Source organism: Juglans microcarpa x Juglans regia, chromosome 2S (assembly GCF_004785595.1).
Source record: "Juglans microcarpa x Juglans regia isolate MS1-56 chromosome 2S, Jm3101_v1.0, whole genome shotgun sequence".
NCBI lineage: Eukaryota > Viridiplantae > Streptophyta > Magnoliopsida > Fagales > Juglandaceae > Juglans > Juglans microcarpa x Juglans regia.
In genome coordinates, this window is record NC_054597.1 from 3,411,384 (window position 1) to 3,438,641 (window position 27,258).

General features: G+C 37.4%; 4 protein-coding genes across 4 annotated transcripts; 1 reads left to right on the plus strand and 3 right to left on the minus strand.

The window, feature by feature from the left end:
• Positions 1-247: 247 nt before the first annotated feature.
• On the minus strand, positions 248-6,908 carry LOC121252251 (elongation factor Ts, mitochondrial). Its single transcript, XM_041151804.1, has 9 exons — positions 6,552-6,908; positions 6,289-6,461; positions 6,045-6,134; positions 5,292-5,466; positions 4,836-5,020; positions 2,035-2,160; positions 1,249-1,337; positions 563-676; positions 248-524 (listed from the first exon to the last, which is right to left on the minus strand). Exons 1-8 carry the CDS (start codon positions 6,802-6,804, stop codon positions 628-630), a joined length of 1,140 nt encoding a protein of 379 aa, XP_041007738.1. The 5' UTR covers positions 6,805-6,908; the 3' UTR covers positions 248-524; positions 563-627.
• A 2,675-nt stretch (positions 6,909-9,583) lies between these two features.
• On the plus strand, positions 9,584-13,247 carry LOC121252267 (EEF1A lysine methyltransferase 2-like). The gene is made up of 7 exons (XM_041151825.1): positions 9,584-9,963; positions 10,577-10,705; positions 11,060-11,260; positions 11,673-11,769; positions 12,192-12,295; positions 12,501-12,552; positions 12,805-13,247. Exons 1-7 carry the CDS (start codon positions 9,746-9,748, stop codon positions 13,027-13,029), a joined length of 1,026 nt encoding a protein of 341 aa, XP_041007759.1. The 5' UTR covers positions 9,584-9,745; the 3' UTR covers positions 13,030-13,247.
• A 1,627-nt stretch (positions 13,248-14,874) lies between these two features.
• LOC121252341 lies at positions 14,875-15,757 on the minus strand. Its single transcript, XM_041151950.1, has 3 exons — positions 15,651-15,757; positions 15,416-15,549; positions 14,875-15,282 (listed from the first exon to the last, which is right to left on the minus strand). Exons 1-3 carry the CDS (start codon positions 15,680-15,682, stop codon positions 15,014-15,016), a joined length of 435 nt encoding a protein of 144 aa, XP_041007884.1. The 5' UTR covers positions 15,683-15,757; the 3' UTR covers positions 14,875-15,013.
• Positions 15,758-16,325: 568 nt separating this feature from the next.
• Positions 16,326-27,258, minus strand: LOC121252350. The gene is made up of 7 exons (XM_041151958.1): positions 26,983-27,258; positions 20,893-21,013; positions 20,623-20,682; positions 20,468-20,515; positions 20,315-20,368; positions 16,727-16,784; positions 16,326-16,638 (listed from the first exon to the last, which is right to left on the minus strand). The coding sequence occupies exons 2-7, from the start codon at positions 20,983-20,985 to the stop codon at positions 16,595-16,597; spliced, it is 357 nt and encodes a 118-aa protein (XP_041007892.1). The 5' UTR covers positions 20,986-21,013; positions 26,983-27,258; the 3' UTR covers positions 16,326-16,594.

The window sequence follows — 27,258 nt, forward strand, 5'->3', positions numbered from 1 at the left end:
GTTGAACTACTTCAACACATGAAGTTCTTGTTCAAGATCCTTTTATCCACATTTTAATTTGAAGTTCCTTTGGATGAATTTTTGAAGGTGGGTTTTTTCAGAAGAAAGTTGTTTCCGGTTGTCCTTTCATGGAATTGGAGTTTTAAGTATTAGAGATTTCCCCCCCTTCAACTAGAAAGTTTCAAGCAGACTAGAGTATGTCGTCTTTATAACTTGTTAATCAAAAGCATTACTGGAAAAAAAAAAATGTATATGAAAGACCACACCACTTTATTTTTCCATGTATTGAGGCAAAAGGAAGAAGAAAAGGGAAAGACATCTCAAAAATCTGTTGCAAAAATAAAAACATCGGAGCTCTTCAACCATGCGGTTGCTCAAAAAGGCCTCGTTTGTGAAGCAAAGTGACTAAGATGTGTCAAACTCAAGAAAACATGCTAAGACCATTATTTGACTTTCCGATAAGTACTAAGACCGTCAAAATTTAAAATGAAATAAGAAAGCAGCAAGGTCCTCAACCCACCCACCCACACAACACAATCCCCCTTCCCCCCACCCGCGGGCGGCGTCTTTAACATTAATCTCTACCTTTAATGAGTCCACTGGATAAGCGAGCAACATCAACTCACATTAAACAACCTGTGCCACAGGTTCAGATGCACTGGATTCAGCTTCCAGCCTGCAAATTACAGGTAGCCGGTAAGACGCATAAGGTATACTTCAGGCCCTGTGCTGGAAAAAGTAAAAACATCTATTTTGCAGACAGGATTTAAGGTTATGAGCCAGTAATATATACATAGGTTTTGCCTGTAATGACAAAATTGGGAATTGCAGAGTAACATTAGAGATGCTCAATGTAGCAAGATAAGGACCCAGCATGAGAAATGCAGATATAATTTCGTCAGTCACTGAACTTCATTTTGTTAAATCAAGTTTCTGTGTAAATAGGTGAATCACTTGTATACGTACCATGTACTTGGATTTATGTGGTTTTAATGATATTTTATTGCTTCAAAAATTCAATGTGTTTGGGCATCATTTGGTAACTGCGATCTTGACTAGGTCCATGGCTGTCACGAGTTGGGATAGATTAACCAAAGAACTAAACATACATTTCATTGTTGTACATCACAATATACAACAACATTAACAAACCTCATTGTTGCCTCTAGAGAATTTCATATACACACCATTTTCTTATAACAAAGAAGAAAAATGACATGTACGTAGAGAAAAGTGCATGGTTTCTACCTTTGAATTCCTTCTCCAACTTCCATTCTGAAAAAACTCCCTATCTTCACAGGTGAGCCCACTTCCTTGGAAAGATTATTTAACAGTGTCTGCAGAGTACCATGCAAAAATAAATCAACTACATTTTGCAACACATATATGCTCAAATACACGCACACATACATAAAAATAGCCAGCAATTATGCATGCCTTCATGTTACAGAAACTTGTACCACATTCCATAGATGGATGAATGTGGCAGATGAAGAGGAACAATTCATAACCCATGTAACCTGTATACTTGGGCTCTTGCCTATTCTCATGATCAATAAAATTTTGTTTACCGATGAAAAAGAAAAATAATATGATTATGTTTTTACAATTTTATAGCTATTTGTTGAATGCTTATTTTCTCTTATCTTTTTGCTGTAAGTTTGTTTTGATTGGATATGCACTAAGAAGTTGGGTTATTTTTATCACTTGTGGTAACAGATATTGATTATAGAACTGATTTTATCATGAATTGATTTTATCGTGAACTTAGTTGTGAATGTGAATAATTGATAAAATTTATGATTATAAAATATGTAATTGTGTACCTGGTCGAATTAAATATTTGAGTTAACTCAAACCATTTATTTTAAATGGGCTGAAATGGGTTGTATTTGAGTTGAGCCATATACTCCCATGACTTAACATGACACAAACCACCCAAAAGAAAACTAGTTGGTCTCCAAGCAACAAGTGATTTTTTCCCAGTTGTGCTATCTGAATAACAAGTTATTCTTTTTATCAACTTTTACGTACCTTTACATTTAAGGCATCATTCATAACAAACTTTTGCTCCATCAGAACAACATCTTCGAAGTATTTGCGTAATCGGCCTTCTACCATTTTATCTATGGCCATCTTAGACTTCCCAGTCGTTTCAGCCTATGATGGAAAATCAAATAAACAATTGAAATCTAAAACTTTTTTTTTTAAGTATAATTGGAATCTAAAAACTAACAGAATGCACATTACAAACAAGGAGTTAGACCATATAAATTATATTAGCAGAAAACTACTTGATGTATTGAAGTGTGTGGGGGAGAGAGAGAGAGAGGGAGAGGAAATTAGTATAATTAGTATCAAAGACTTATACCATCTAGTAGAGAAGAAGGATTGAGTTGTTTTGATTAATGGCAATCCAGTTGGTTTCTTTAGCAGTTCCCAAGACCTAAGACAAGGGGATCCATTGTCCCCACTCTTCTTTGTCATTATTATGGAAGCGCTTAGTAGGATGATATCGGCTTTGGTCATGAATGGCTTTGTGGCTGGCTTCTTGGTTGGTGATCCCAATAGGCGTCTTATTAACATTTCTCACTTATTGTTTGCAGATGACACACTAGTATTTTGTGAGACAGACCAAAACCAGCTACGGGCATTGAAGGCAAGTCTACTCTGTTTTTAAGCAGCCTCCGGTTTGAGAGTGAGCTTTGATAAATCAAAGTTAGTGCCAATCAGAAGGGTTAACAACATTCTTCAGCAATTGGCCAGCACGCTTGGATGTAAGGTTTCCTCTCTTCCAATGGATTACCTTGGACTTCCATTGGGAGCTGCCTCAAGGGCTATATCAATCTGGGATACAGTGATAGAGAAGATAGAACGAAGATTGGCAGGGTGGAAGAGGTTGTACTTGTCGAAAGGTGTTCGGATTACCTTAATTAAGAGTACTCTTTCTAATTTACCAAACACATTTTTGTCTCTACTCCCTATTCCAGCTAGCGTGGCGGCCCGGATTGAAAAACTTCACAGTCATTTCTTATGGAGTGGTGTGGGGGATGAATTCAAATTCCATCTAGTTAGTTGGGACAAGATATGCACTCCAATCTCCTCTGATGGATTGGGAATTAGAAATATGAGAATTTTCAATCGGGCCTTACTTGGAAAATGGTTGTGAAGATATACTATGAAACCGAACGAATGCCCTATGGAAGTCAGTGATTGATTGCAAATACGGAAGTCTATTGGAAGGGGTTTTTGGGGGGGGGGGGGGGGGGGAAGGGACACTGGCTAGGGTATTAGAGAGGTGAGTGTGGGGCTTATGGAGTGGAAGTTTGGAAGCACATCAAACGAGGATGGGGGATTTTTACTCGCCATACTAAACTTGTGTTGGGAGCGGGCTCTAGAATAAAATTTTAGAGTGACATATGGTGCAGAAATAATGCCCTAAAGGACTCATTTCCTTCAGTTTTCCAGGTTGCAGGTAACCAAGAAGTTTCAGTGGCGGATCTCATGGTGTTATCGGGGGATCATGTCCAATGGAACATCATTTTCAATAGTGCAACACAAGATTGGGAAGTTAGCAACTTCGAGAACTTTTTTAGCCTATTGTATTCCGCAAAACCGAATAGATAACAAGCTGACACATTGTGGTGGGTACCTGCAGGTAAGGGCATATTCTCGGTTCGATCCTTCTACAAGTCCCTCACACACTTACTGAATAATCAGTTTCCATGGAGAAGGATTTGACAGAATAAGGCGCCTCCTAAAGCGGCATTCTTTATTTGGTCAGCTTCCCTGGGTAAGATTTTGACAACAGATAATCTGAGGAAGCGTAGGGTGATTATACTAGATTGGTGTTGCATGTGCAAGAAATCTGGCAAGACTGTAGACCATCTCTTACTACATTGCGAGGTTGCTAGAGTGTTGTGAAGTGTTTGGCCGAGTAGAGGTAGCTTGGGTTATGTCCGCCACAGTGGTTGACCTTTTGCTAGCTGGGCACATCTAGGAGGTATTCCACAAATCAAAGCCATGTGGAAGATGGTACCTATATTATGTGGTGCTTGTGGCAGGAGCGTAACAACCGGACATTTGAAGATAAGGAGCGGTTGATAGAGGAACTTAGATCTTTCCTTTTAAGAACTTTATTCCTATGGGCCATAGCTGTAAACTTTAATGGCTTAGATTTTCTTGTTTCCGTTGTTGTGACCTAGATAGGTCTTATCTCTTGTATACCTTCTTGTGTACTTGGGGCTATGCCTATCATCAATACAATTGTTTACTTATAAAAAAAAAAAAAAAAAAAAAGAAGGATTGAGTTGATTGCAAAAAGACCGCCAAGGAGCCTTAATAACGACATGCTTAAATAATTTGTGGGTTCATACTGAATAAATATATATATATATATATTTATATATATGAGGGCTCATACTCTGAGTTGCTATCCATTACGGGGAAGACTTCATTTTCTCATTTGATGCAACCAAAATTCAACAAAATCAAACCAAACAAATCAGGAGAAGAAAAAGGATCTTGAGGGTAGAAACCATACAACCATGGCAATAATTTTGAGTCAATCTAACTCCAAGAAGAAACTAAACAAGAAAAATATGAAAATGCGGCCACCAACTGCACATTGACACTCTGAACATGCACAGGCAGATGCATGGACATAGAAAATAAAGATTTAGAAAGCCTCATCCATATAGAAACCCCAATCAGTATTAACTATAATTACATTAAATAAGCATAATCCAGACTCTGATTCGGTAAGCTCACATTCACTGTTCAAGTCATGTTTAACTTAGAGCCTACTACAAGTGCTAAATTGTATGAAACAGTACCTGAGACTTAAGAATTTCCCTTTCACTTTGTAATGCCTCAGAAGAAACAAGGTCCTTTGTTAAGAATAACGGCTTAGCTGCTACAACATGCATTGCCAATTCTGATCCAACACGTTGAAGAGCATCCAGTTGAGAATTCCCATCCTCTACTTCAAGAGTTAAAATTCCAGCAATACGACCCAAACCTGTTTCCAGATCAAATGCTTAAGAGATCATGTCGAATGAGATAAACCTCTCCCTCTCTGGAAGAATGGACTTCCGTTAGAGGACCTGCCTGTGTAAGTGAGTCTATTTTCTTAAAAAAAAAGGGACGAAGTTTGGAATCACTGGCCAATGTGCTCAAGCTCAAATGGATCCTCTTCGTTTGTAATGTGCACAGGGTAACTTCGTGGATGCAAATCCCATTTAGGTGCTTCATGCAACTTACAAGAGAAAAGGCAGTTTGAAATTATGTACCTGGTTGGGGACTTGTATGGAGATAGGTAGAAAGAACACTATTTAAAGAAGTAGACATCACAAATCCCCTTCTAAATCTGACATTTTCTCCCATCATTGCAGCCACTTCTGTTATTGCACTTTGTACAGTTGTTTCTCCACTAATCTTCGGATGTTCAAGATACAACTTCAAGTCCTGGAGGATGAAATTTGAAGATTACATTACCCACTGACCAAAGACTCGCAAAAACTTCAACCACATGATAGTGCTAGCTTGAGCTTTCTTCCACAGTGCTGAAAACACTAGGTCTAGGTGTCGGCTCAAGATAGTGCTGGATTTCCTTCTTATTTAGAGTTTTTTGTCTGTCTGTTTTCCTTCACCTCCTTATTTTGGTGCCCCTCTTATATGCACCCTGTGTACAAGGGTAGCACCTTGCGCACCCAATAAAAATTCTTATTTCCAAAAACAAGTTTTGAAAGTTTTATTCAGGATATTTAAATTTTTTTTTTTTTGATAAGTCGATATTTTTAAAAATAAAATCTAGGTTGTGACATGCATGACTAAAACAGCCTAACATGGATCACGATCACGGATTCAGGGGGAATCACAAGGTATCGTATTCCAAAAATGATTGCTCCTATTAGGGAGTAAATAATGACAGTCAAAATGAGAACTAAGACCAAAAGCAAAATATCAGTATTTAAAGATAACAGAAAGAAAAAACAAATAACCATTTACAAGAAAGGGAAAAAAAGAAGTAACACAGTCTCTACCTCCATATTCTCAGGTCCAACTTGGAAGGGCTCGGCACCCTGCTGAGAAGCACCTTCAACCAGCAAAGCCTGCTTAGCCAATGACAAAGCCTATCCGAGAGAGAGAGAGAGAGAGAGAGACGCTTTAGCCTTTAATACAACAAGAGCATCAAAACTGAAGAACATGAAAGCACACAATTAAGAAAAAAATGAAAGCACGCAGAATTATGAATACTAAATAAGAAAAAGTCACACAGATACCGACCAAGTGCTGAAATATATCATTTCGGGCAACAAAATCGGTTTCGCAGTTAAGCTCAATAAGAGCAGCCTTGCTCTCAGTCTGCGCCAGAGCAAGAAAACCCTCGGCGGCCGTACGAGCCGACTTCTTCGACGCCAGCACCTTCCCTCTTTTCCTCAAGTCCTTCTGCGCCGCCTCTGTCAGCAAATATTACATTCACTGAGGAGAATAAAAAGAAAAAGGAAAAGAAAAATCAAAGCGGGGGGTTTGGGGGAGTGATTTCGGACCAATGTCCCAATTGCATTGGATAAGGGCGGCCTTGACGTCCTTTATGGGGGCGCTGGTTCGCTCCCTCAGTTGCTTTATCAAGTTCATTTGGTTGGAAGAAGAAGATACTTCGGCGCTGAAACTCCTGGAAAAGATCGCTAGGCCGCCGCCGCCGACGCCGCATCGTGAATCGGCCTGGGTAAAACTAGAACTTAGCAGCCTGTTGTGGAGGATCGAACCGAGAAAGCGCTTAGTTGCGCTGGAGAGAGCCATAACACACTACCTTTGACAACGTGCGAAACCCAACAGAGAACTGTTTAAAGAAGCAATGAGAAAACAGCGCTCGAAAGGAGATCGACCCGACCAGCTCTTGTAACCAATGTTTTGAATATCGTACCGGATAGCGTACCGGTCAAGGCACTGGAACGAAATATTTCAGTACCGGTATCGTTTTGGGATAGCGTTTCGGGATAACATTTCGGGATAGTCGATCTATAAATAAATTATATATATAAATATATATAAAAATTATATTCTAAAATAATAGTCTATATATAAATAAATTATATACAAATACATATATATAAAAATTATAAATAGTCTAGTCTGAATTGAGGGTTAAAAAATAAGTTTGTAGTTTGAAAAAATGAAAAAACGAAAAAAAAAAAAAAAAAAAACACAGGCCGAAATATCGGCCGGTACCGGCCGAAATATAAGCCGGTACAGGCCGAAATTGAGGTCGGTATGACCGGTACCGGCCGGTACGGAACAGATATAGTACCTGTACCGGCCGGACGGCCGAAATGAAAAATTTCGGCCGTACCGGCCGGTACGGTACGAAATTTAAAACTTTGCTTGTAACAGACACCGTGACTAGAAACTAGAAAGAAACGTTTTTCTTCATGTAAAAACGAAACGATTGCTTCTTTCTATCGTTGTTTAAAACGATACCGTTTTGAGGGGAAACGGATTTTTTGTTGAGTTGAATAATAGAAGAGTTTAAAATAAGAGAAAAGATATTTGTAATTGTGAATTGTGCAATCGCAGCGTAATCATTTTGAAAAAATTGAATAAAACATGAGACTTATATAAAAAAAATTAATTTTTTAATAATAGACCCCACTCTTTTTCAAAGCGATTGCGTGGCAGTTGCACACTTCAAGGTTGTATATAGAATCACTAGGGATGTAACCAGTCCGGTCCAGTCCGGTTTTGGATAAAATTTAGGACCGAACCGGTATGTACCGGTTTTGTATTTTTCAAAACCAATTACGCACCGGTTACCCTCCTAAACCGGTATCTCTGGTTTTACCAATTTCTGGTCCGATCCGGTCCTGTTTTTCGATTTTTTAAAATGTAAGTTTATCATTAAAAAATAAAAATCTGTTAATAAAAAAAAAATTTGCTTCAAAAAATCTGTTCCTATTACAAAATCTACACTTCTAAAAAAATATGTTTTAGTAAAAAAATTAGTATTAGTTATAAACTTATATATTAGTATAGCTATATAATATATTAGACTATATAATAGTATTAATATTATACTATTAGTATAGTTATATATTAGTATTAGTCATAAACTTACATATTAGTATAGCTATATAATATATTAGACTATATATAATATAATTTAATATATATATATTTTATGTTTAAAGCATATGATCAATTAAATTTTCATCTTTAAGATTAAACTTTTATTTTATAAATTATAATAATATCATCTTATATATAATTATATTAATAACATATAATCAAACAAATTACAAATGTTCATATTTAAGATTAACATTTTATGTTATAATTTATAAATTATAATATGAAATTATTTCATATATGATATATAATTATATATATTATATATAAAAAATTTACATATAATTATATATTATATATAAAACTTATATATAAAATATTAATTTTTATATTTTTTTTCCCAATCGGTTTGGTCCGGTTCCAGTTCTGGAAATCGTAGAACCGGAACCGAACCGGTTCTGGCCGGTTTGCATAATTCAAAAACCGATCCGAACCGGTTTTCCGGTTTCTCGGTTTAAATTTACACCTCTAAGAATTACTCTTAAAATAAAATCCGTTTTGTTTGCCTCATTTGCTTTGAGAGATAAAACACAAAAGTTTAAAATTTTTTTTCAAGTTTTGTACAGTCAGACGCACTCTAAAAATAAACACTTATTTTTTTACGTTACTTTTTTTTTTTTTATCTCAGTTCATCTATAATTATTTTATCACTAATTATTGACTATACTATATACAAAAAGCTGTTAGTAGAACCTCTCTTTTTTCTCTCTCGTGTTCATCTTTTAGCAACAAAGCCTGCTAGTGGAGAATGTGCTTTCAACTGTCCATTATCTGTTTGTCTCGTACAGATCGTTTCCCATTGGTTGAATTGTCTCGTACGTGAGAGCTGAGGTTAGTGGGTCTTAATTTTTCAAATACTATTTCATAAAATATTACCTAAGAAAACACACAATAATTAGTGGATCCCATTTTTTCTTCTTTATCAAATACTACAAAAAAAGTCAACAACTTTTCATCTTATATCTATAAACAAACACACACATTTTAACAAAACTATTTCATTTCATTTCAACTCATATATCTTAATACTGTTCACATATCTAAAAAAATTTCATTTTATTTCATCTGAGAAAACAAACGAGGATTTCATCAATTTAGCAAGTACCTAGATAAAGCTTATACCTTAGTTCTCCTTTAAATCCGGTTTGGATACACAAAATATCTCATTTTATCTTATCTCATTTCATCTCATCATTACAACTTTTTAAAACTCTCATATAAAATATAATAAACAATTCAACTTTGTCAAATCTTAAAATAAAAATTATATTTTAATAAAATTTTATTTAAATTTTAATAAAATATCTCATCTCATTTTATCTGAACTGCGTAATCAAACGAAATCTTATATTTAAAGAAAAATTATAATTAAAAGAGAAATAAATACAATATATAAACCCTAAAATATCAAGTGAATGTTACTTGGACCCGAAAGGATGGAGAGATGGGCCGGCTAGGAGGATCCAAACCCAAAGTTCAAACTTATCGACTCAGTGACCGAAGAGTCCCCCACCCACGTTTCATCGCCTTCTTTCTCGCGGGCGGCTGCTTCTTCCCAAGTCCCCCAATCTCTCAGAGAACCCCTCTCTCCGTGTAGTCTGTAGAGAAATAAGATACAATGGCTGGAATCCGATTATCTCCGGAGGACTCGGAGCTCTCGTCGCAGCAGAGCCGCGGCGCTGTGAGCGAGCTGATCTCCGACGACGACCGCTCCGTGGCGGCTGACTCCTGGTCCATCAAAAGCGACTACGGCAGCACCCTCGACGACGACCAGCGCCAGACGGACGCCGCCGAGGCCCTTTCCGCAGGCAACTTCCGTGCCCCCTCCGATTACAGGTCTCATCTCTCTATATTTCTGTAAACGCTCCGCTTTGTCTTGTTTTGGAGAAATTTCGTTGGAAAGTTGCGGAAAAATATGATGAAGACGATATTTTGAACGCTATCTTTTGCATTTTTTTTTGGAATTCTGATTTCAACTCGATGACCAAGATTAAGCGCAATTCTGAATCTGTTTGAAATTTAGATGTGCAATTGCGGTATCGAGTTCCTAGAAATGATCGATGAGTTTTTCAGAATATGCTAAAAACAAAGATGTAACACTATGCGTCGGAAGTGGAACGTGAAATTGGTGGGCTTATGAATTTGATGCGTGGCTCTGGCAAATTCATCCATTAACGAGTCTGATTTGTTTGCTGTTATTCCGAGGAATATATTAGATGTGATGATCTACAACTTGAAGTGTCGCCAAGGAATATATTATATGTAAAGAATCTACAATTAGAGAGATGCTGATATGGTTTGAACTCTTGCCATTGGTTCCCTGAGGGTTTAGGAGCAGATAATTTGTTTAAAAATTAAAGTTTGGGGAATAGCTGAAGTGTTGCTTATTTGTTAATCGTTAGTATCTTATTGTGCATATTGATTTTGAAATCACGTGATGTGTTTGCAGTTCTGACAAGGAGGAAGCAGATGCTGAAGAAGCTGTGCAATCAATGTTAGGCCTTCAGTGTTATTGGGATGCTGCATATGCGGATGAGTTGGCAAATTTTCATGAACATGGCCATGCCGGTGAAGTTTGGTAAGTGTTGATTTGATATTTGATTCTCTCTTTTTTCTCATATAATGTTCGTTATGACCTGTGGGCATAGCAACAGAATGTTACAATAGGCTAAAAGTTTTCCTGGGCCTTTGCTTAGTTAATTAAAGATGAGCAGGGTTTGTTTTGATATTAGATTTGAATTTTACCAATAAAAAGTGTTTGGATATGCTAGATGATAGGAAGAACTATAATATTATATTCTGAGGGATAGTTAATTAAAAAGAACAGGAAAAAGGCAGAGAAATAGAATGATGGGAGTTTGAAGAAATCTTATGTTCTCTCATTTTGCACTCTGGAATTCATTTATTTGTTTGTTTTCCTCTGTTTCAATAGGTTTGGAGCTGATGTTGTGGAAGTAATTGTTACTTGGACCAAACGCTTGTGTTTTAGCATTTCTCAAGGTCGTTTGCCAAATCATGTTGATGATATCAAGTCTGAGAGAGTTGAGGAGGGTGATAAATATCTCTCTACTTGGGGTGTTCTTGATATTGGGACTGGCAATGGTTTGCTTCTTCAAGAACTTGCTAAGCAGGGGTATGCTTTGAATTTTAAATTGTATTCCTGGTTATATATATTGATCAGTGTATTTCTGGTTATGTATGATTACTACAGAAGAAAACTCGTGTAATTTTTTCACTTTTTAAGAAAACATTGTATGCATGACGCACACATACCTGTAATCTTGTGTGGGATACATGTAGGGGCTTTTAATTCAGAGAGTCTGGCAATATCGAATGTCAATAGAGATTGTGTATGTTAATAAACATTCATTTTCATTTTAATTGATAAACTCAGCTTTAATAAGGATATTTATTAGGTGATAGTATCTGTAGGCCCTACTTATGAGATTGTTATGATATTTTGGCTGAAGAGTGAAATTTTTATTTGCGTTTCCAATGTTAGCTCATATTGAACTTAATGGACCTAATAGTTTTTTTATATTCAGGTTCTCTGATCTAACAGGAACTGATTATAGTGAAGGAGCAATTCAGCTAGCTCGAAGCCTTGCTGATCGCAATGGGTTTCCTAATATTAGTTTTTTGGTACGACTAAACTTTGAGAATACCTTGGGATCCCTTATAATCATGCGCAGAATTTTCACTACTTCTAATTGTTAGTAGTGTTGGTGCCATGGTCGTTGTTACTTGTGTACCCTAAGAAATGGAAGGATTTCCTGCTTTTTGCATCACCAAGTTCAGTATGGATCTTAGATTGGTGTGATTAATAGCACCCACTTTGATTTAGGGGTTTGAAGTGCTTTATCTGTGGCACTTTGTGTTTTAATCATGTCTAGGATTGAATTAATAATCCCTCGATGAAATTACTGATAGCGGTCAATGTAATATATTTTTTGGAAGGTAAAAACTAATATAATGAACTCTTTTATATTTGATTGTTTTGCATCTAAAACTTCTGTATCATACATTGAGAAAAACTTAACCTTGTTGCTTTATTTGCTTATAAGGTTGATGATGTTCTTGAGACAAAGTTGGAAAGGCAGTTTCAACTTGTCATGGACAAAGGAACTTTAGATGCCATTGGATTGCATCCTGATGGCCCCGTCAAAAAGTATCCTCTTTGCTGCATGCTGTGAATATAGCCTTTCAGAAGAAAATTGTTTTACAATCACTTCCTAACCGCCCCCACCCCCCCCCCCCCCCCAAAAAAAAAAAAAAAAAAAAAAAAGAGTTTTTTCCTGCTAAATTCTTAAACTGGTCACTGCTTGGTGAATGCTAACTGGTAATTTAATTAATGATGTTTTCTCATTTTGCAGGATGATGTATTGGGATTCTGTTTCAAGATTGGTAGCTTCTGGTGGAATATTAGTAAGCATCATTAATTTAGCTAATATTTGTTACTGGAATTGGCCTTGTTGTTTCTTTTTCTTGTACCAGGTAATTTGGACTAGCCCTTTGCTTATAAAAAGAGAAGGGCAAGCCCTCATTGATGGAGATTTCCTTTGGAAGAATCATGATTACCTTATATAATATACCATTTTTGTGGCTTACGCTTTCTAGGTTTTCTTTCACCACTGGACATTCCTCTTTTTCTATCTGATCATGGTGATGCTTTCTTAGGTTGTCACGTCTTGTAACAGTACAAAAGACGAATTGATGCAAGAAGTGGAAAGTTTCAATCAGAGAAGGATTGGTGTGTCGCAGGATCCTGAGACACCCAAGGATCAAGAAGCTGGAAGAGATCCTCCATTTCGATTCCTGAGTCATGTCCGTTCATATCCAACATTCATGTTTGGTGGATCTGAGGGATCACGAGTTGCGACTGTGGCATTTTTACGGAACTAAAATTGCTAGTTCTTTGACGTTGTTGGACATATTGTTGGTCAAATGTTTTTCTTTTTGCCTATAAAAAAAAAAAAAAAAAAAAAAAAATTGTTGGCCAAATGCTTGACACAGTTTATGCTCGTCGTCTGTATGCTGGGAAGTCAGTGACGTCTATCTGTTAATTTGTTTGAGATCATGAATTTGCTGATTAATGTGAAGGTGAGGTTTCTCCAGGCTTACCATGTGATTTATATAAAAAATGCTAGGGACAACCGCCCCTATGTCCCCGTTGCGGAACCAGCTGACATCCTGTATGTGGAAACATCCTGTATGCAGAAAGGGGGGAAATTAAAAAAAAAAAAAAAAAAAAAAATAGCTGGGCAACCCACGCAGAAGAAAAATAAAGAACTGAGAGAATTGATAGCTGGAATAAAATTGCTAAAAACTCTAAAACCAAATTACTAAAAACTCCGAATAAAATTCTCGAACTCACACCGAACTCTTAACTCTGCTGGCCCTTTTTATAGAATCGGAAGTATGAGGATTCATCCGCGTGCAAGTAAGAATGTCTCTTAAGGCAAGCCAACTTTTCTTTTCTTTGTTTTCCGGTTTTATTTTTTTCTTTTCCTTTAGTGCTGCAAGTCCAGCATTGCAATTCCATTCTTCCCTTTTTGTTTTATTTCTTCTCTAGACTTTGTCTTTGTTTTATATCTTCCGCAGCTGGCGTGCTTGAGTTTTTATTCCTTTTTCGTGTTGCATGTCAACCTTCCAAATCTTGCATCCAACCGAAAGTCCCTCCAACGTGCATTTGGCTTCCGTCTCTTTTATTTTCCTTTCCTTCCGCATGAGTGTGTTTCTTGCTCTTATTTTTCTTCTGCGTGAATTGCCCAACTCTTTATTCCTTCCGTGTCTTCCAACTGAAAGTGCTTTGTCTTTGTGCATTCCAGCTCTCAATTTGTCCAGTTCTTTGTTTTTCTTCTGTGTGAGTTGCGCAGCTATTTGTTTTTTGTCTTGATTTTCACTTTTTCCGTGTAGTGTTTCCTTTTTTTTTTTAATATTATCTGCTGATGTCAGCCGGTTTCACAGCGGGGACGCAGGGGCGGTTCTCCCTAGCATTTCTATTTTTTTTACTGGAGTAATAAAAAACTTTCATTTTCTTTAACCAGGAAAGAGTTTTCTTCAAGCTTGGAGGCTCAAACGTTTTTTCTCTTATTTTTCGCGTGTTGCCTTTTTTGTTTTTTTTAATATATTGGCTAACACATCAGTAGATTACCCCGCGGTTTCCCACCGCCCGTTGAACGTAGCAGAGTTGAAAACAAAAGGATAAAATGCCAATTCCAAAATAGTTTTCTTCCACTTTCTTGGCAACCAAACAAGACATGCAAAAAATAAATGTAAAATAAAGAGGTAGATGGCTAGAATAGAATAAGAACAGAGTTTTGAAGTTCTTTGATTCATTGTTCTTCACAGGTACGACCTCCATGAGCTCAGGTAACTTCATTGCTTTCAATCACCGCGCATAAGAAAGAACAGAAAATACCCACCGAATCAATGAATATGGGTGCGATGAGGTTATTTTTTTCCATCTTTCAAGATGACTTTTTTTTCCCCTAAAACAATCAAAAAGAAATTCACTTTCACAAAGTTCATAGAAAGTTCTCTATGAGAAAGTGATAAGAATCCATCATTTTCTCAGCAGTTTTGTGAGGAATTGGAGGAATGGGCAAAAAGACGATAAATGTACTTTAATCTGGGCATGTGGGATGCAGTGTCACGACGGTTTCCCTGGCCGATTGTAAATAGGCTTTTTCTTAAGATAATATCTTATATACAAGTAGTGTTCATGGAAGTTTCTGCATTTCTGGGATCAATAGTATCGGAAATCTGTAGAAACCAGTTCTCATTCATGACTATATAATTATAAGGATGATAAATGTTGGTATGCACAGAGAGAGAGAGAGAGAGAGAGAGAGAGAGAGAGAGAGAGAGAGAGATTCATTCCAACTTATTGAACCAAATGAACAAAGAAGGAAACAAGGCAAAGACAGAAAATACCACTAAGACAGGTGAAACCAAGAGTCCAACAAATTAAGCCTACAAGCTCAAAGAACTGTGACATCTCTCTGTCTCTTTTGAGTTCATAATCATACCCAGGGACGTAAATCCATCCATTTTCACATTTGCAACACCTCTCAAGTCTCTCCTTCGTCTTTACCATCTCTACTTTGTCTCTAAGAACATTCAAGTTTGCATCGACGATATTACTCGATTTCCCTGACATAGATAAAAAGAAATATCAATACTTCACCAAGGATAAACATAACGATACTTCAGTAGGAATCTTATGGAAGCATCTCATTTTGGTAGTGTCTGGAAATGAAATGGATAGCAGTATGAAAGTTGTTACCTTCATTACTAAAGCTCTGAGCTCTTATATGCACAGCTTGACGGGTATAGTTCCTGAGAGGTGGTTTTATTGAAACATGGAAAGAAGGTAGGAAAGAAGCCATGTTGTTGCTATTATATATCTTACAAGTAAATCTGCAGAACAATGGTTAAAGAAAACCGAGAAAGATTTCTGAGTAGGGTTTCCTCTCTTGAAGAATGCAATGCAGTGCAGGGGAAGAAGAATACTTTCAGACCTTTTTCTGGGTTTGCAGATGTGCTTCTTCATGGCTGGCCAGGTCAAATATATGGCAGATGATAAGCTGGTAAATGGTAATTATGTGATGATGGTCAACAAAAACTTCAATGTTGTCTGCATAATAAAATATGATTGGAATGATCGATAAAAGAACTATAGAGACAATATTTTTTAGTTTTATTGACCAAATTGCCAACTCTAGTGCAATATGAGCAGAGCCCCTGAAGAAATGGGATTGGAATGATCGATAAAAAAAATGTCCAAACAGAATTAAATAGGCAACATCAAACTGGGGAAATGTTTGAAAAACGTAATTGCTGACTTTGGAGTTACGTTTACGGACAAATTGCACATGTGGTTGCTTACCGCTTAGCCATGATCTCCATATTTCACAGCTGTTGGATTAAAAAATTATAAAATAATCTGATGATGTAAAAGCCACCGGTAAATTGTCGTGTCTTTGTTTTAAAAGAGATGTACATGTTGACTTGGAACATTATTAAAAACAAAATTAGCTGGGAAGAATTCAATTCATGTTGATGATATGAACGGCTTCTTCGTGTTTATAGGAATTATTTGTCTGAATGTATTCGGATCCATAGAATCTGAAACATCATCTGCTTTGAATTTTGAAAAATGATAAACACCCAATACTTCGTAAGCACGTAATAGCAAGAAATAAAGAAATAAATATATTAAAAGGAGCCCTATAGCATTTAGGTGCCCAAGCAACATGTCCCACGTAAGAAAAACACATGGAACAGCCGACACTAAGGGTCCATAAATCTCAACTGCATCATCGTTGTTGTTTGTTCCTCTAGACTTGCAACAAAACATTATCACCAACTTTATTCTGGAGAACAACATAAAAGTACTCATCGCCTATGTAGGCATCAGGCTAACAATCAGCGGTCCTCAAAAGATTAAAGACCACCAGCAGCCTCATACATTGGCTGACCCATCCTCGGATAGAGCGCTTCCTCCATCTACAAAGGAGAATAAGGGTCAATATAGTAAGAAAGAGTTCTTAAAAACAAAGGACTTTCAGCAATCATTGTTAATAGTTGGGCATACCTTCACCATCTGACGGAGCATAAGGAGACTTCCGGTATCTTGTTTGCTGTTGTGTGGGCTACATCATATAAAGATGCAATAATAATATGTCATGAAGAGCATTCAAATTTCAAACAGATAAATGTTTTACTCATTTTAGAAGTTAGCTTTTATAAATGGATGTGATAAGGTAGATGTCTCTAACGATCTCTATTTAGTCCGATCCATATTCTAATAGCATTACAGAGGAATCACTTACCAAAAAAAAAAAAGCATTACAGAGGAATGCTGTCAGTAGCCTCAACAAATCATTTGACCTACCACCTTGCATTGATTGGTATCATCTAATCAGACCTTTCTGCTCAGGAAAAAAAACTGATTCAACTTTTCTTGAATGCTTACTGCACCTTGTCCTCAAATACAAGCTTGCACGAGTGTATGCATGGGTCACAAACACCCTTTTTTTTTTTATTGGCACTGGGTGTCCAGGAACAGCGTCTCGACTAATCCCGGAGGCGCACAGGCTCTCGGCAAGGAATTTCCCGCAAGTGCACCTCGAGTAATTCAAGAGAAAAATCCCCTAGTTCGATGGCCCCTAGAGATTGTTTGCACCCAAAGGATTTGAACCTTAGATCTGGGGGGAGCATACCTCCAAGCCCAAGGCCTTTACCACTTGAGCCAAAAGATGTTGTCATTTCTTGCACATTTCTTGCACTCATTCCTAAGAAGATTGGGGACTCGGAGGTGAAGGATTACCGGCCCATTAGCATTGTGAATGGGATTTATAAAATTATTTCTAAGGTGCTTGCTAATCGCTTGGGAGAGGTTTTGGGGAGAATCATTACAAAACTCCAAAATGCTTTTGTTAAAGATAGGCAAATTCTGGATTCAATTCTCATTGCTAATGAATGCCTAGACAGTAGGCTAAAATCTGGCCAGCTGGGAATCCTTTGCAAGTTAGATATGGAGAAGGCGTATGATCATGTGAACTGGGAGTTCTTACTCTATGTGCTTGGGAGGTGCGGTTTTGGGGAGAAATGGTGCTTGCGGATTAGATGGTGTATTTCAACAGTGAGGTTTTCCGTATTGGTGAACGGCTGCCCTCATGGTTTCTTTAATAGCTCTCGAGGTCTAAGACAAGGATATCCTTTGTCCCCACTCCTATTTGTTCTTGTCATGGAGGCACTTAGTAAAATGATTCTAGCCTTGGTGAATAGTGGCTTTATCGAGGGATTCTCAGTGGGTAATCCTATTAGGGGCACCATTAACCTATCTCACTTATTGTTTGCAAATGATACACTGATTTTTTGAGAGGCAGAACAAAACCAAATTCGAACACTGAGGGCATTATCACTTTGTTTTGAAGTGGTTTCCGAGTTAAAAGTGAACTTTGATATATCAGAATTGGTGCCAGTAGATAATGTTCTTAACATCCGGAAACTGGCTAGTATCCTTGGCTGTAAGGTTTCCTCTTTTCCAATGAATTACCTTGGTCTTCCTTTGGGGGTAGTTGCAAGATCTACATCGATTTGGGATACAGTGGTGGAGAAGATTGAACGCAGATTGGCAGGTTGGAAGAAATCATATCTCTCGAAAGGTGGTAGGATCACCCTTATCAAAAGTACTCTTTCTAATCTACCAACATATTTTTTATCTGTATTCCTTATTCTAGTAAGTGTGGCAAACCGTATTGAGAAGATGTATCGTGAATTTCTTTGGAGTGGGATAGGAGAAGAATTTAAGTATCATCTAGTCAAGTGAGATAAGGTATGTTCTCCAATCTCTTCGAGTGGGTTGGGTATTAGAAACTTGAGGATTTTCAATCAAGCCTTGTTTGGGAAATGGTTGTGGAGATACAATATAGAACCAGAAGCCCTATGGAAGTCGGTGATTGATTGCAAATATGGAAGCATGTCGGGGAGGTGGTGCACTAGGGAGGTCCATAGGGCTTATGGAGTTGGCATTTGGAAACACATTCGAAGAGGGTGGGGGACCTTTAAACTGCATACTAGATTGGTGTTGGTCGATGGATCTAGAATAAGATTTTGGACTGACCTATGGTGTGGAGATCAAGCCCTAAAGAATTTATTCCCATCAATTTCTAGGATTGCAAGTGAGAAAGATGCCTTGGTGGATAGTTGCATGGAGTCATTGGAGGAACTAGTCCAATGGAACGTGAATTTCACTAGAGCCGCCCACGTTTGGAAAGTTGGCAGTTTTGAGGAGTTTTTTGCTCTTCTATACACCATGAGGCAGAGAACCCAAGGAGCAGATAAGATGTGGTGGATACCCACAGGTAAAGGTAAATTCTCGGTCCATTCTTTCTATAAGATGCTTACACAACCACAGAATACGCAATTCCCTTGGAGAAAGATTTGGAGAAACAAGGCACCTCCCAAAACGGCATTTTTTGTATGGACAGTAGCATTCGGTAAGATCTTGACAATAGATAATCTACGGAGACGTAAGGTGATCATAGTAGATTGGTGTTGTATGTGTAGGAAAGATGATGAAAATGTGGATCACTTATTGTTGCATTGTGAGGTGGCTGGAATGTTATGGAATGAAGTGTTTAATAGAGTAGAGACTGCGGAGTTAGCTTGGGTTATGCCTACCACAGTGATAGAGCTCATGGCCAGCTGGATAAATCTACAAGGTTTCCCACAAATCTCAACGGTGTGGAAAATGGTTCCGATTTGTATCATGTGGTGCCTATGGAAGGAGCGAAATGCCCAGACATTTGAAGACAATGAGCGCTCACTAGAAGAACTTAGATTATTTTTTGTTAGCACTCTTTTTCTTTGGGCCACAACTGTAGATTGTCGTGGCCTCAATTTCCATGATTTTCTTGTTTCTATTACTTCTCTTTAACTAGGTGTGACTTTTTGTATATCATCTTGTGTACTTGGGCTATGCCTATTTATATCAATATAATCGTTTACTTATAAAAAATAAAGGATGTTGTCATTTCTTTTAACCAGGGTACAAGATTGCGGCAGAATACTAGAATTCAGTTCCAAACTTTAGCATTAATCATTCAAGAGTCATGACAAGGATGAAATGGACCGGGCGAAACTAGGGACCCGAGCCCAAACAACAACCATGGGTTGGGTTTGGGTTCATGGGTTGCATTGGTATTAAAAATTCAAAAAGGAGGGGTTCATTTGTTTCGGTTTGGGATTTTTCACAAACCAACAAAAATGAAGTAATGCGAGATGTGTTTATTGTATTTAAAAGATATTGAATGTCATCTATGTAAAACAAGGACATTTGTTTTACTTTCTTTAGGCAATTACCTAATATCCTATGCAATTTTTGTAGTTTTTTGACTAAATGCTCCAAAATGAAAAATCAAATACTGAAATTGTCACCAGCAATGGAAGATACAAATGGACTGAATAGTATTGACCCAAATGACAACCCAAACCAACTACATGTGGACTAGTGCAATTGGGCCAACTGGTTGCTTCAATGGATCAGTTTATTTTGGTTTGGCTATTCTCTAAACCAATGAGACCAGTTTAGTTTGATAAACCCCCCCCCCCCCCCCCCCTCTCTCCTAATTCCAAAACAAATTTCTTCTACAAGTAAAAAAAAAAAAAAAAAAACCTGCAATTTGGGCCGAAGGGCTTCAAGTGGTCCCTTGGGCTTCTCAACGCCTTGCTGTTATCCAAAGTATAAAAGATATTAGTTGAATAACTAAAATCTGTTTCCCAATACAGTCAAGGACAAGCAAAATGATCAGATAATTATACAAAGTACCTTTCCTAGAGCCCAATCAGCAGAATCAAAGAAAGCACGTTCATGGTCCTGACATAAAAGCCAAACAAAATAATTTTGATGGAAACCAACTCAAATAGATATATCTTCCAAACCCCAACAGATGAGCAATGAACAATTTCAGAACCAGAGATCACCTTAGAAATGAGAGGTGGTTTCTTGGGAATTATTCCCCCATACTTCTTCTTTATTACCTCCTACAGAAATAATTTTTTATCGGTAAATAATTTTTTATTGATGATAATAGCATAGCCCAAGTACACGGAACATATACAAGAGAAATCATAAACTCAGTAAACCACAAGATTTGAGAAATTGCTGCAATTGTACGTTAGAAACTTTCCAAATGCAATACAAGTTTGTTGGTAGATCAAGTGTGTAAAGAAATCCAGAAAAACAGAAGTGACCTCCTCTTGACGCGAGACTGTGGATTTCTCAGACTCCTCAGGGACATGTCCATCCACCCGTTCTTGCTCTTTGATATCCTCCACACCTGACATAATGACCTTACACCACGCAACCAAATAGCTGCAACAGAAAACCAGTTGTTCACATTCACATTTTAGAAGATTTATTTAGTTATTACTTAGATTGGTAAGTTACAATGAAATAAAACATAAAATCTTAATTCTGAAGGAGGGAAAGCACCCTTTCTAAAACAAAGTTTTTTATTTTCTATTTTCAGGTTGAAGTGGACATAATTGTAACTAAAATAGAGGTCATCAAAACAAAAGGATGGAATATCCCAGCCTTAGCACGTGATGTCAAACATGAGATAGTTACTCCAAATGAAAAGAAATTAGAAAAATTACAAGAGCTATACATGACCAAAAATGGCACAGTCCTGAATAGCAAATGAAAATATGACGACAAATACAGTATAAAAATATGGTATCTTCTGCGCCATAGAAGCAGAATTATGAATCAGTTAATCCAGGAGATTAACCAAGATTTGGACAGTCAACATATAAAGAATATAATGTGAGGGCTGCTTGGCTTTTAATTTTTTCTTTCTTGTCCTTATATGAGGAACTTGATATTTTTTCTCATTTTTTTTTTTTTTTTTTTTTTTTTTTTTTTCCCTTTAGAGAAGCATGTCCACTGTTAACAACTCTGAAAGTAGCTACCCACATTAGAACTTTTCCAGTACATAGCACCTTTCATAACTAAATGCCTCAACAAACAAAAGGAAGAAGAGACAAGACGGATATGGCTTTTAAAAAAGATACAAAAAAGAATCACGATCAAGTAAGAGAAGCCAAAATCTTAAGGCAACAAAGATATTAAGAAAAGAAAAAAGAAAGACACTTTAAAGTATCCAAGACACCGACAAGCACAACCACAAAATCGAGACTAATAACAGGAAAATTAAAATCCCAAACAACATCGGCAAAGATCAAATGGACATACGAACCTGGAATCAAATCGAAGAACAGAGCTCTGTTAATGGCCAATGGGAGCTCAGAGAGAGAGAGCAAAGGCGGAGCCCCAAAAAGAAATCGTATATGTTCCAATTTATATTTTTCCAGTTCATTTGATTTTCTTGTCTTTATTGTTATGAAGGACCGAAGGGAAGAGCACGAACACCCTCTTTATGGGAGTCAGTGATTGAGAAGATAGAGAAGAGATTAGCAAGTTGGAAGAGAGTGTATTTGTTGAAAGGTGGTAGGCTCACACTGATAAAGAGTACACTTTCAAACTTATCAACCTATTTCCTTTCACTATTTCCTATACCTGCAAATATGGCGTACAGAATTGAGAAACTCCAACGTGATTTTTTTGTGGGGAGGTTTGGGAGAGGAGTTCAAATTTCACTTGGTTAAGTGGGAAACAGTATGTCGCCCTATATCCAACGGTGGCTTGGGTATTAGAAATGTGAGGACCTTCAATCGGGCATTACTCGGCAAATGGTTGTGGAGGTATAGTAAAGAACTGGGTGCCTTGTGGAGAGAGGTGATTGGGTGCAAATATGGTGACTCATGGGGGGGGGGGGGGGGTTGGAGCACTAAAGAAGTTAGAGGATCTTATGGAGTGAGCTTGTGGAAACACATTAGAAGAGGTTGGGGGGTTTTCTTCAACACACATGTATTCAGTTGGGTGACGGCTCCAGGATTAAATTCTGGAAATATATATGGTGTGGCGATAATGCTCTACAAGATCGTTTTCCTCCACTATTCCAAATTGCCAGTGTCAAAGAGGCTTCAGTGGCGGAGGTTATGGAGATGTTGGGTGGGCAAATTTACTGGAATATTAGCTTTAATAGGGCAGCATAGGATTGGGAGATGGACAGTTTTGATTTTTACAGCCTTTTGTATTCCGTGAAGCCAAGCAATCAATAAGAAGATGGTTTGTGGTGGTTACTCGCTGGGAAAGGTGCATTCTCGATTCATTCATTTTATAAAGCTCTTACCCAAGAGCCCAACACTCAGTTTCCATGGAAAAGGCTTTGGAGGCACAAGGCGCCCCCCAAAGCTGCTTTCTTCGTGTGGACGAAATCTTTGGGCAAAATACTCACTACTGACAATTTGAGGAAGCGGAGGGTTATCATAGTAGATTGGTGTTGTATGTGTAGGAGTGGGGGTGAGTCGGTAGATCATCTTCTATTGCATTGTGAGATTGCAAGGGCTTTATGGCATGAGGTACTTAGTAGAGTAGAGTTGGCTTGGGTTATGCCACAGAATGTGGTGGCAGCGCTGGCCAGCTGGCCAAACATTGGAGCTATGCATCAGATTAAAAGGATTTGGAAGATGATTCCAATGTGTATTATGCGGTGCTTGTGGTAGGAAGGTAATGCGCGGATGTTTGAAGATAAGGAGAGATCGTTAGAGGAACTGTTAGCATCATTTTATAGCACTTTGTATTTGGCCATTTCTGTTGATTTCAATGGCATGGCCCTTCATGATTTTCTTGTCTCTCTTGCGCCCTCTTAGCCAGGGCTCCCTATTGTACATATTGGGCTAGGCCTATTCTTTGAGTAATATAGTTTTCTTACTTATCAAAAAAAAAAAAAAAAGAAGAAGAACCGGAGGGAAAGGCTTGGGAGGGAGGGCTTTGTCAATGTGAGTTGGGTCCGGCTCAGTATTTTGTCCGGATATAGTGTTGGGATATCCAGAATCTAATAGATGAATTAGAGTTAAAGTCTCAAATAGCCAAACAGAAGGCTTGACAGTTAAATTAGTTATGCCAGATGTCAATAGTTGATTAGTATTATTGATCAATTTCAAGTGTATAAATAGAGTCATTTTGTACAGAGATAATAATTGAAATGAATGAGAATTTTTTCAATCTAGAATACATCTCTTCATTGATCTATTTTTCTTTTACTTTTCTGTACAATTCTGTACATTTCACATGGTATCATCGAGAATAAACACTTTTCCACTGCTTTCTTGATCTTTCTTGCTTTACAATGTCTGATAATCTTGAGGAAAACGCTTCTATGGCACACACTCCTTCATCAAATGCCTCTGTACAGAATCTTTCTGATGATTCATCCAGCTGCTACTACTTGCATCCGTCTGATAATCCTGGTGTACTTCTGGTTTCCGAGATATTCACTGGTGAGAATTACATTGCATCTTTTATTTCAAAAGCCACCAAACTACAACTATTTCAAAGTCTTTGGTTGTTTATGTTTTGCTAGTACAATCACAAGCAACCGAGACAAATTTCAGCCAAGGGCCACAAAATGTCTTTTTCTTGGTTATCCACCAAACATAAAAGGGTACAAAGTACTTGACTTAGCCACTCTCAAAACTTTTGTATCTCGAAATGTAGTTTTTCATGAATCTACATTTCCCTCTATTCCAGATAAAATTCATACACCTTTTGTTTTTCCAGATTTTCCCCAAATATATGAACCAATCTCCTGCATTCCAGACAAGACAGTTTCTATAACTTCTGTTCCTACAAATTCACCTTCTACAACTTCTGTTCAGGAATCTTCAATTCCTGAAAATCCAATTGCTGTAAACAATGATACTAATAGTCTTAGAAGGTCTGAAAGAACTAAGCATTTACCTAAATACTTGCAAAATTACTATTGTGGTAATATGACTAAGATTTCTTCAGCAACTCAAGCACCTTCAAGCTGTTCTTTATCTGGTAAGCCTCATTCTATATTCTCCTTCTTATCTGATTCCAGATTGTCATCTAAACACAAAGCTTTCACTACTGCTATTTCATCCACTTTTGAACCCAAAACTTACAAACAAGCCAGCTCAATTCCTCATTGGCAAACTGCCATGACTGATGAAATTAAAGCTCTTGAACATAATAAAACTTGGGATCTTGCAATTTTGCCTCCAAACAAAACTGCTATAGGTTGTAAGTGGGTATATCGAGTGAAATTTAAGGCAGATGGAAGTGTTGAAAGGTACAAACCTAGACTAGTAGCCAAGGACTATACTCAACAAGAGGGGCTTGATTTTTTTGATACATATTCTCCTGTTGCAAAGATGACAAGAGTTCTTCTTGCTATTGCAGCAGTTAAACAATGGCATTTACATCAGCTTGATTTAAATAAGGTCTTCTTGCATGGAGACTTAAATGAGGAGGTTTATATGCAATTGCCACCAGGATTTTCAACTCCAAATGACCCTTGGGTTTGTAAACTCAAAAAGAGTTTATATGGTCTGAAACAAGCTTCAAGACAGTGGTTCTCAAAGCTGTCTTCATCTTTACTAAATTTTGGTTTCAGTCAAGCAAAGTCAGATTCAAGCCTTTTTATCAGACAAACATCAACAAGTTTTATGGCTTTATTAATATATGTTGATGATGTTATAATAGCTTCCAATAATCTTGAAGAAATAGCTACTGTGAAAAGGTCTCTTCATGAATCTTTTACTATAAAAGATTTGGGTGAGCTAAAATATTTTTTAGGCATTGAAATAGCAAGATCAGCCAAAGGTATTGCTTTATGCCAACGGAAGTATGCTCTAGATGTGTTGGAAGACAATGGTTTCTCTGGCTCTAAACCAGTTGGCTTCCCTATGGAATCAAATCTGAAACTCACTACTGATGATCCAAGTCCTTTATTATCTGATCCTGCATCCTATAGGAGACTCATTGGCAGACTTCTTTATCTAACAATCACAAGACCAGACTTAGCATATGCAGTACAAGCTCTCAGTCAGTTTATGTCTAATCCTCAACTATGCACTTACAAGCTGCAGAGAGAGTCCTTCGATACATTAAGGCAACACCAGGTCAAGGCTTATTCCTAAAGGCTTCATCTAATTTGCATTTAAAGGCATATTCCAATAGTGATTGGGGTGGATGTATTGACACTAGAAGAAGTGTTACTGGTTTTACAGTTTTTATTGGAGATTCTCTTGTATCTTGAAAATCAAAGAAGCAACCTACTGTAAGTAGGTCCTCGGCAGAAACTGAATATAGAGCTTTAGCCACTACAACCTGTGAGCTTCAATGGTTGTTTTATTTGTTGGCTGATTTGAAGGTAAAGCATTCTCAAGCTGCATTGCTATACACAGATAGCAAACCTGCTTCAGAAATTGCTTCCAACCCAGTACATCATGAAAGAACAAAACATATACAGCTAGATTGTCATCTAGTTAGAGAGAAATTGCAAGAGGGTTTGATAAAAATCATCCATAGTCCTTCCAAGTATCAATTGGCAGATATAATAACCAAACCTCTCGGGTGTCTCAACTTTCATCATCTTATTAACAAGATGGGAATGATAAATATTCATTCTCATCTTGAGGGGGGGTGTTGGGATATCCATAATCTAATAGATGAATTAGAGTTAAAGTCTCAAGTAGCCAAACAAAAGGCTTGACAGTTAAATTAGTTATGCCAGATGTCAATAGTTGATTAGTATTATTGATCAATTTCAAGTGTATAAATAGAGTCATTTTGTACAGAGATAATAATTGAAATGAATGAGAATTTTTTCAATCTAAAATACATCTCTTCATTGATCTGTTTTTCTTTTACTTTTCTGTACAATTCTGTACAATTTCACATATAGTTTGATGATATCTACCTATCTGCTTGAATCGTTTAGTGATAAGGGTTTCTGTATGGGCTTTGTCAATGTTGTCCCTCACCTCCATGCTCGAGGAGGAGAAGGACCTAAAGAGCAGAAATCACTAGCTACTCGGTTGCTTCTACTTATTGTCATTCTTGTTCAATTCGATCCTTTATTTACGTTCACAATATTTCGTGATCCTCAAAGGTCCACATTACAGCCCCAGAAGTTCTCTTTCTAAATCAAGCTTAAATGGCAAAAACAACTCAGAGATTCGAAGGAGCTACTCTTTATTCAACGATATACTAAGCTTCAAACCAAAAAAAGAAAAGAACAAGAAAAAAGACGAAAACAATAACTACGAGCATAAGAGCAACGATCCAAGTACAGACAGGAGAAATTTCACGAATCAATTGATTAGAAATCATGAAGAGGATAGAAATGCAAGCGATCTATCATTTTAAAACAGAAATATTGATAGATAAACAGCAAGTGGAAGCGTTACCAATTACAAGTAGCTGTTCTTCTTGGCTCCTGATGCCAATACCGAGCGCGAAAGCGAAAGAGAGAAGAGACGGGAGAGAGAGAGAGAGAGAGAGAGAGATGGGGGGTGTGTGCTTGCGGCCGGAGAAGAATAATGAAGGGTTGAGATCAGAAGAGGGGTGGCCGTAGTGGGGTCCAGATGATGACGTGGAGAGATCTGATTTGGACAGCATAACAACCTTGTCTAATCAAAGTTTCCAAACACAACTTCGCTCGGCTCTGTAATTTTGGGACCTCA

Coding starts and splice junctions, on each gene's coding strand:
- LOC121252251 (XM_041151804.1), bottom strand. CDS start 6,804: ATGGCTCTCTCCAGCGCAACTAAGCGCTTTCTCGGTTCGATCCTCCAC. Junction 1,338..2,034: donor ATGATGCCTTAAATGTAAAG/GTACGTAAAAGT, acceptor GGTACTCTGCAG/ACACTGTTAAATAATCTTTC. Junction 677..1,248: donor GTTGGAGAAGGAATTCAAAG/GTAGAAACCATG, acceptor TGTAATTTGCAG/GCTGGAAGCTGAATCCAGTG.
- LOC121252267 (XM_041151825.1), top strand. CDS start 9,746: ATGGCTGGAATCCGATTATCTCCGGAGGACTCGGAGCTCTCGTCGCAG. Junction 11,770..12,191: donor TTCCTAATATTAGTTTTTTG/GTACGACTAAAC, acceptor TTTGCTTATAAG/GTTGATGATGTTCTTGAGAC. Junction 12,553..12,804: donor TAGCTTCTGGTGGAATATTA/GTAAGCATCATT, acceptor ATGCTTTCTTAG/GTTGTCACGTCTTGTAACAG.
- LOC121252350 (XM_041151958.1), bottom strand. CDS start 20,985: ATGTCAGGTGTGGAGGATATCAAAGAGCAAGAACGGGTGGATGGACAT. Junction 20,516..20,622: donor AACCACCTCTCATTTCTAAG/GTGATCTCTGGT, acceptor CTTTTATGTCAG/GACCATGAACGTGCTTTCTT. Junction 20,369..20,467: donor CTGATTGGGCTCTAGGAAAG/GTACTTTGTATA, acceptor TTTGGATAACAG/CAAGGCGTTGAGAAGCCCAA.
- LOC121252341 (XM_041151950.1), bottom strand. CDS start 15,682: ATGAAGAAGCACATCTGCAAACCCAGAAAAAG. Junction 15,550..15,650: donor ATCTGCAAACCCAGAAAAAG/GTCTGAAAGTAT, acceptor ATTGTTCTGCAG/ATTTACTTGTAAGATATATA. Junction 15,283..15,415: donor TCAGAGCTTTAGTAATGAAG/GTAACAACTTTC, acceptor TATCTATGTCAG/GGAAATCGAGTAATATCGTC.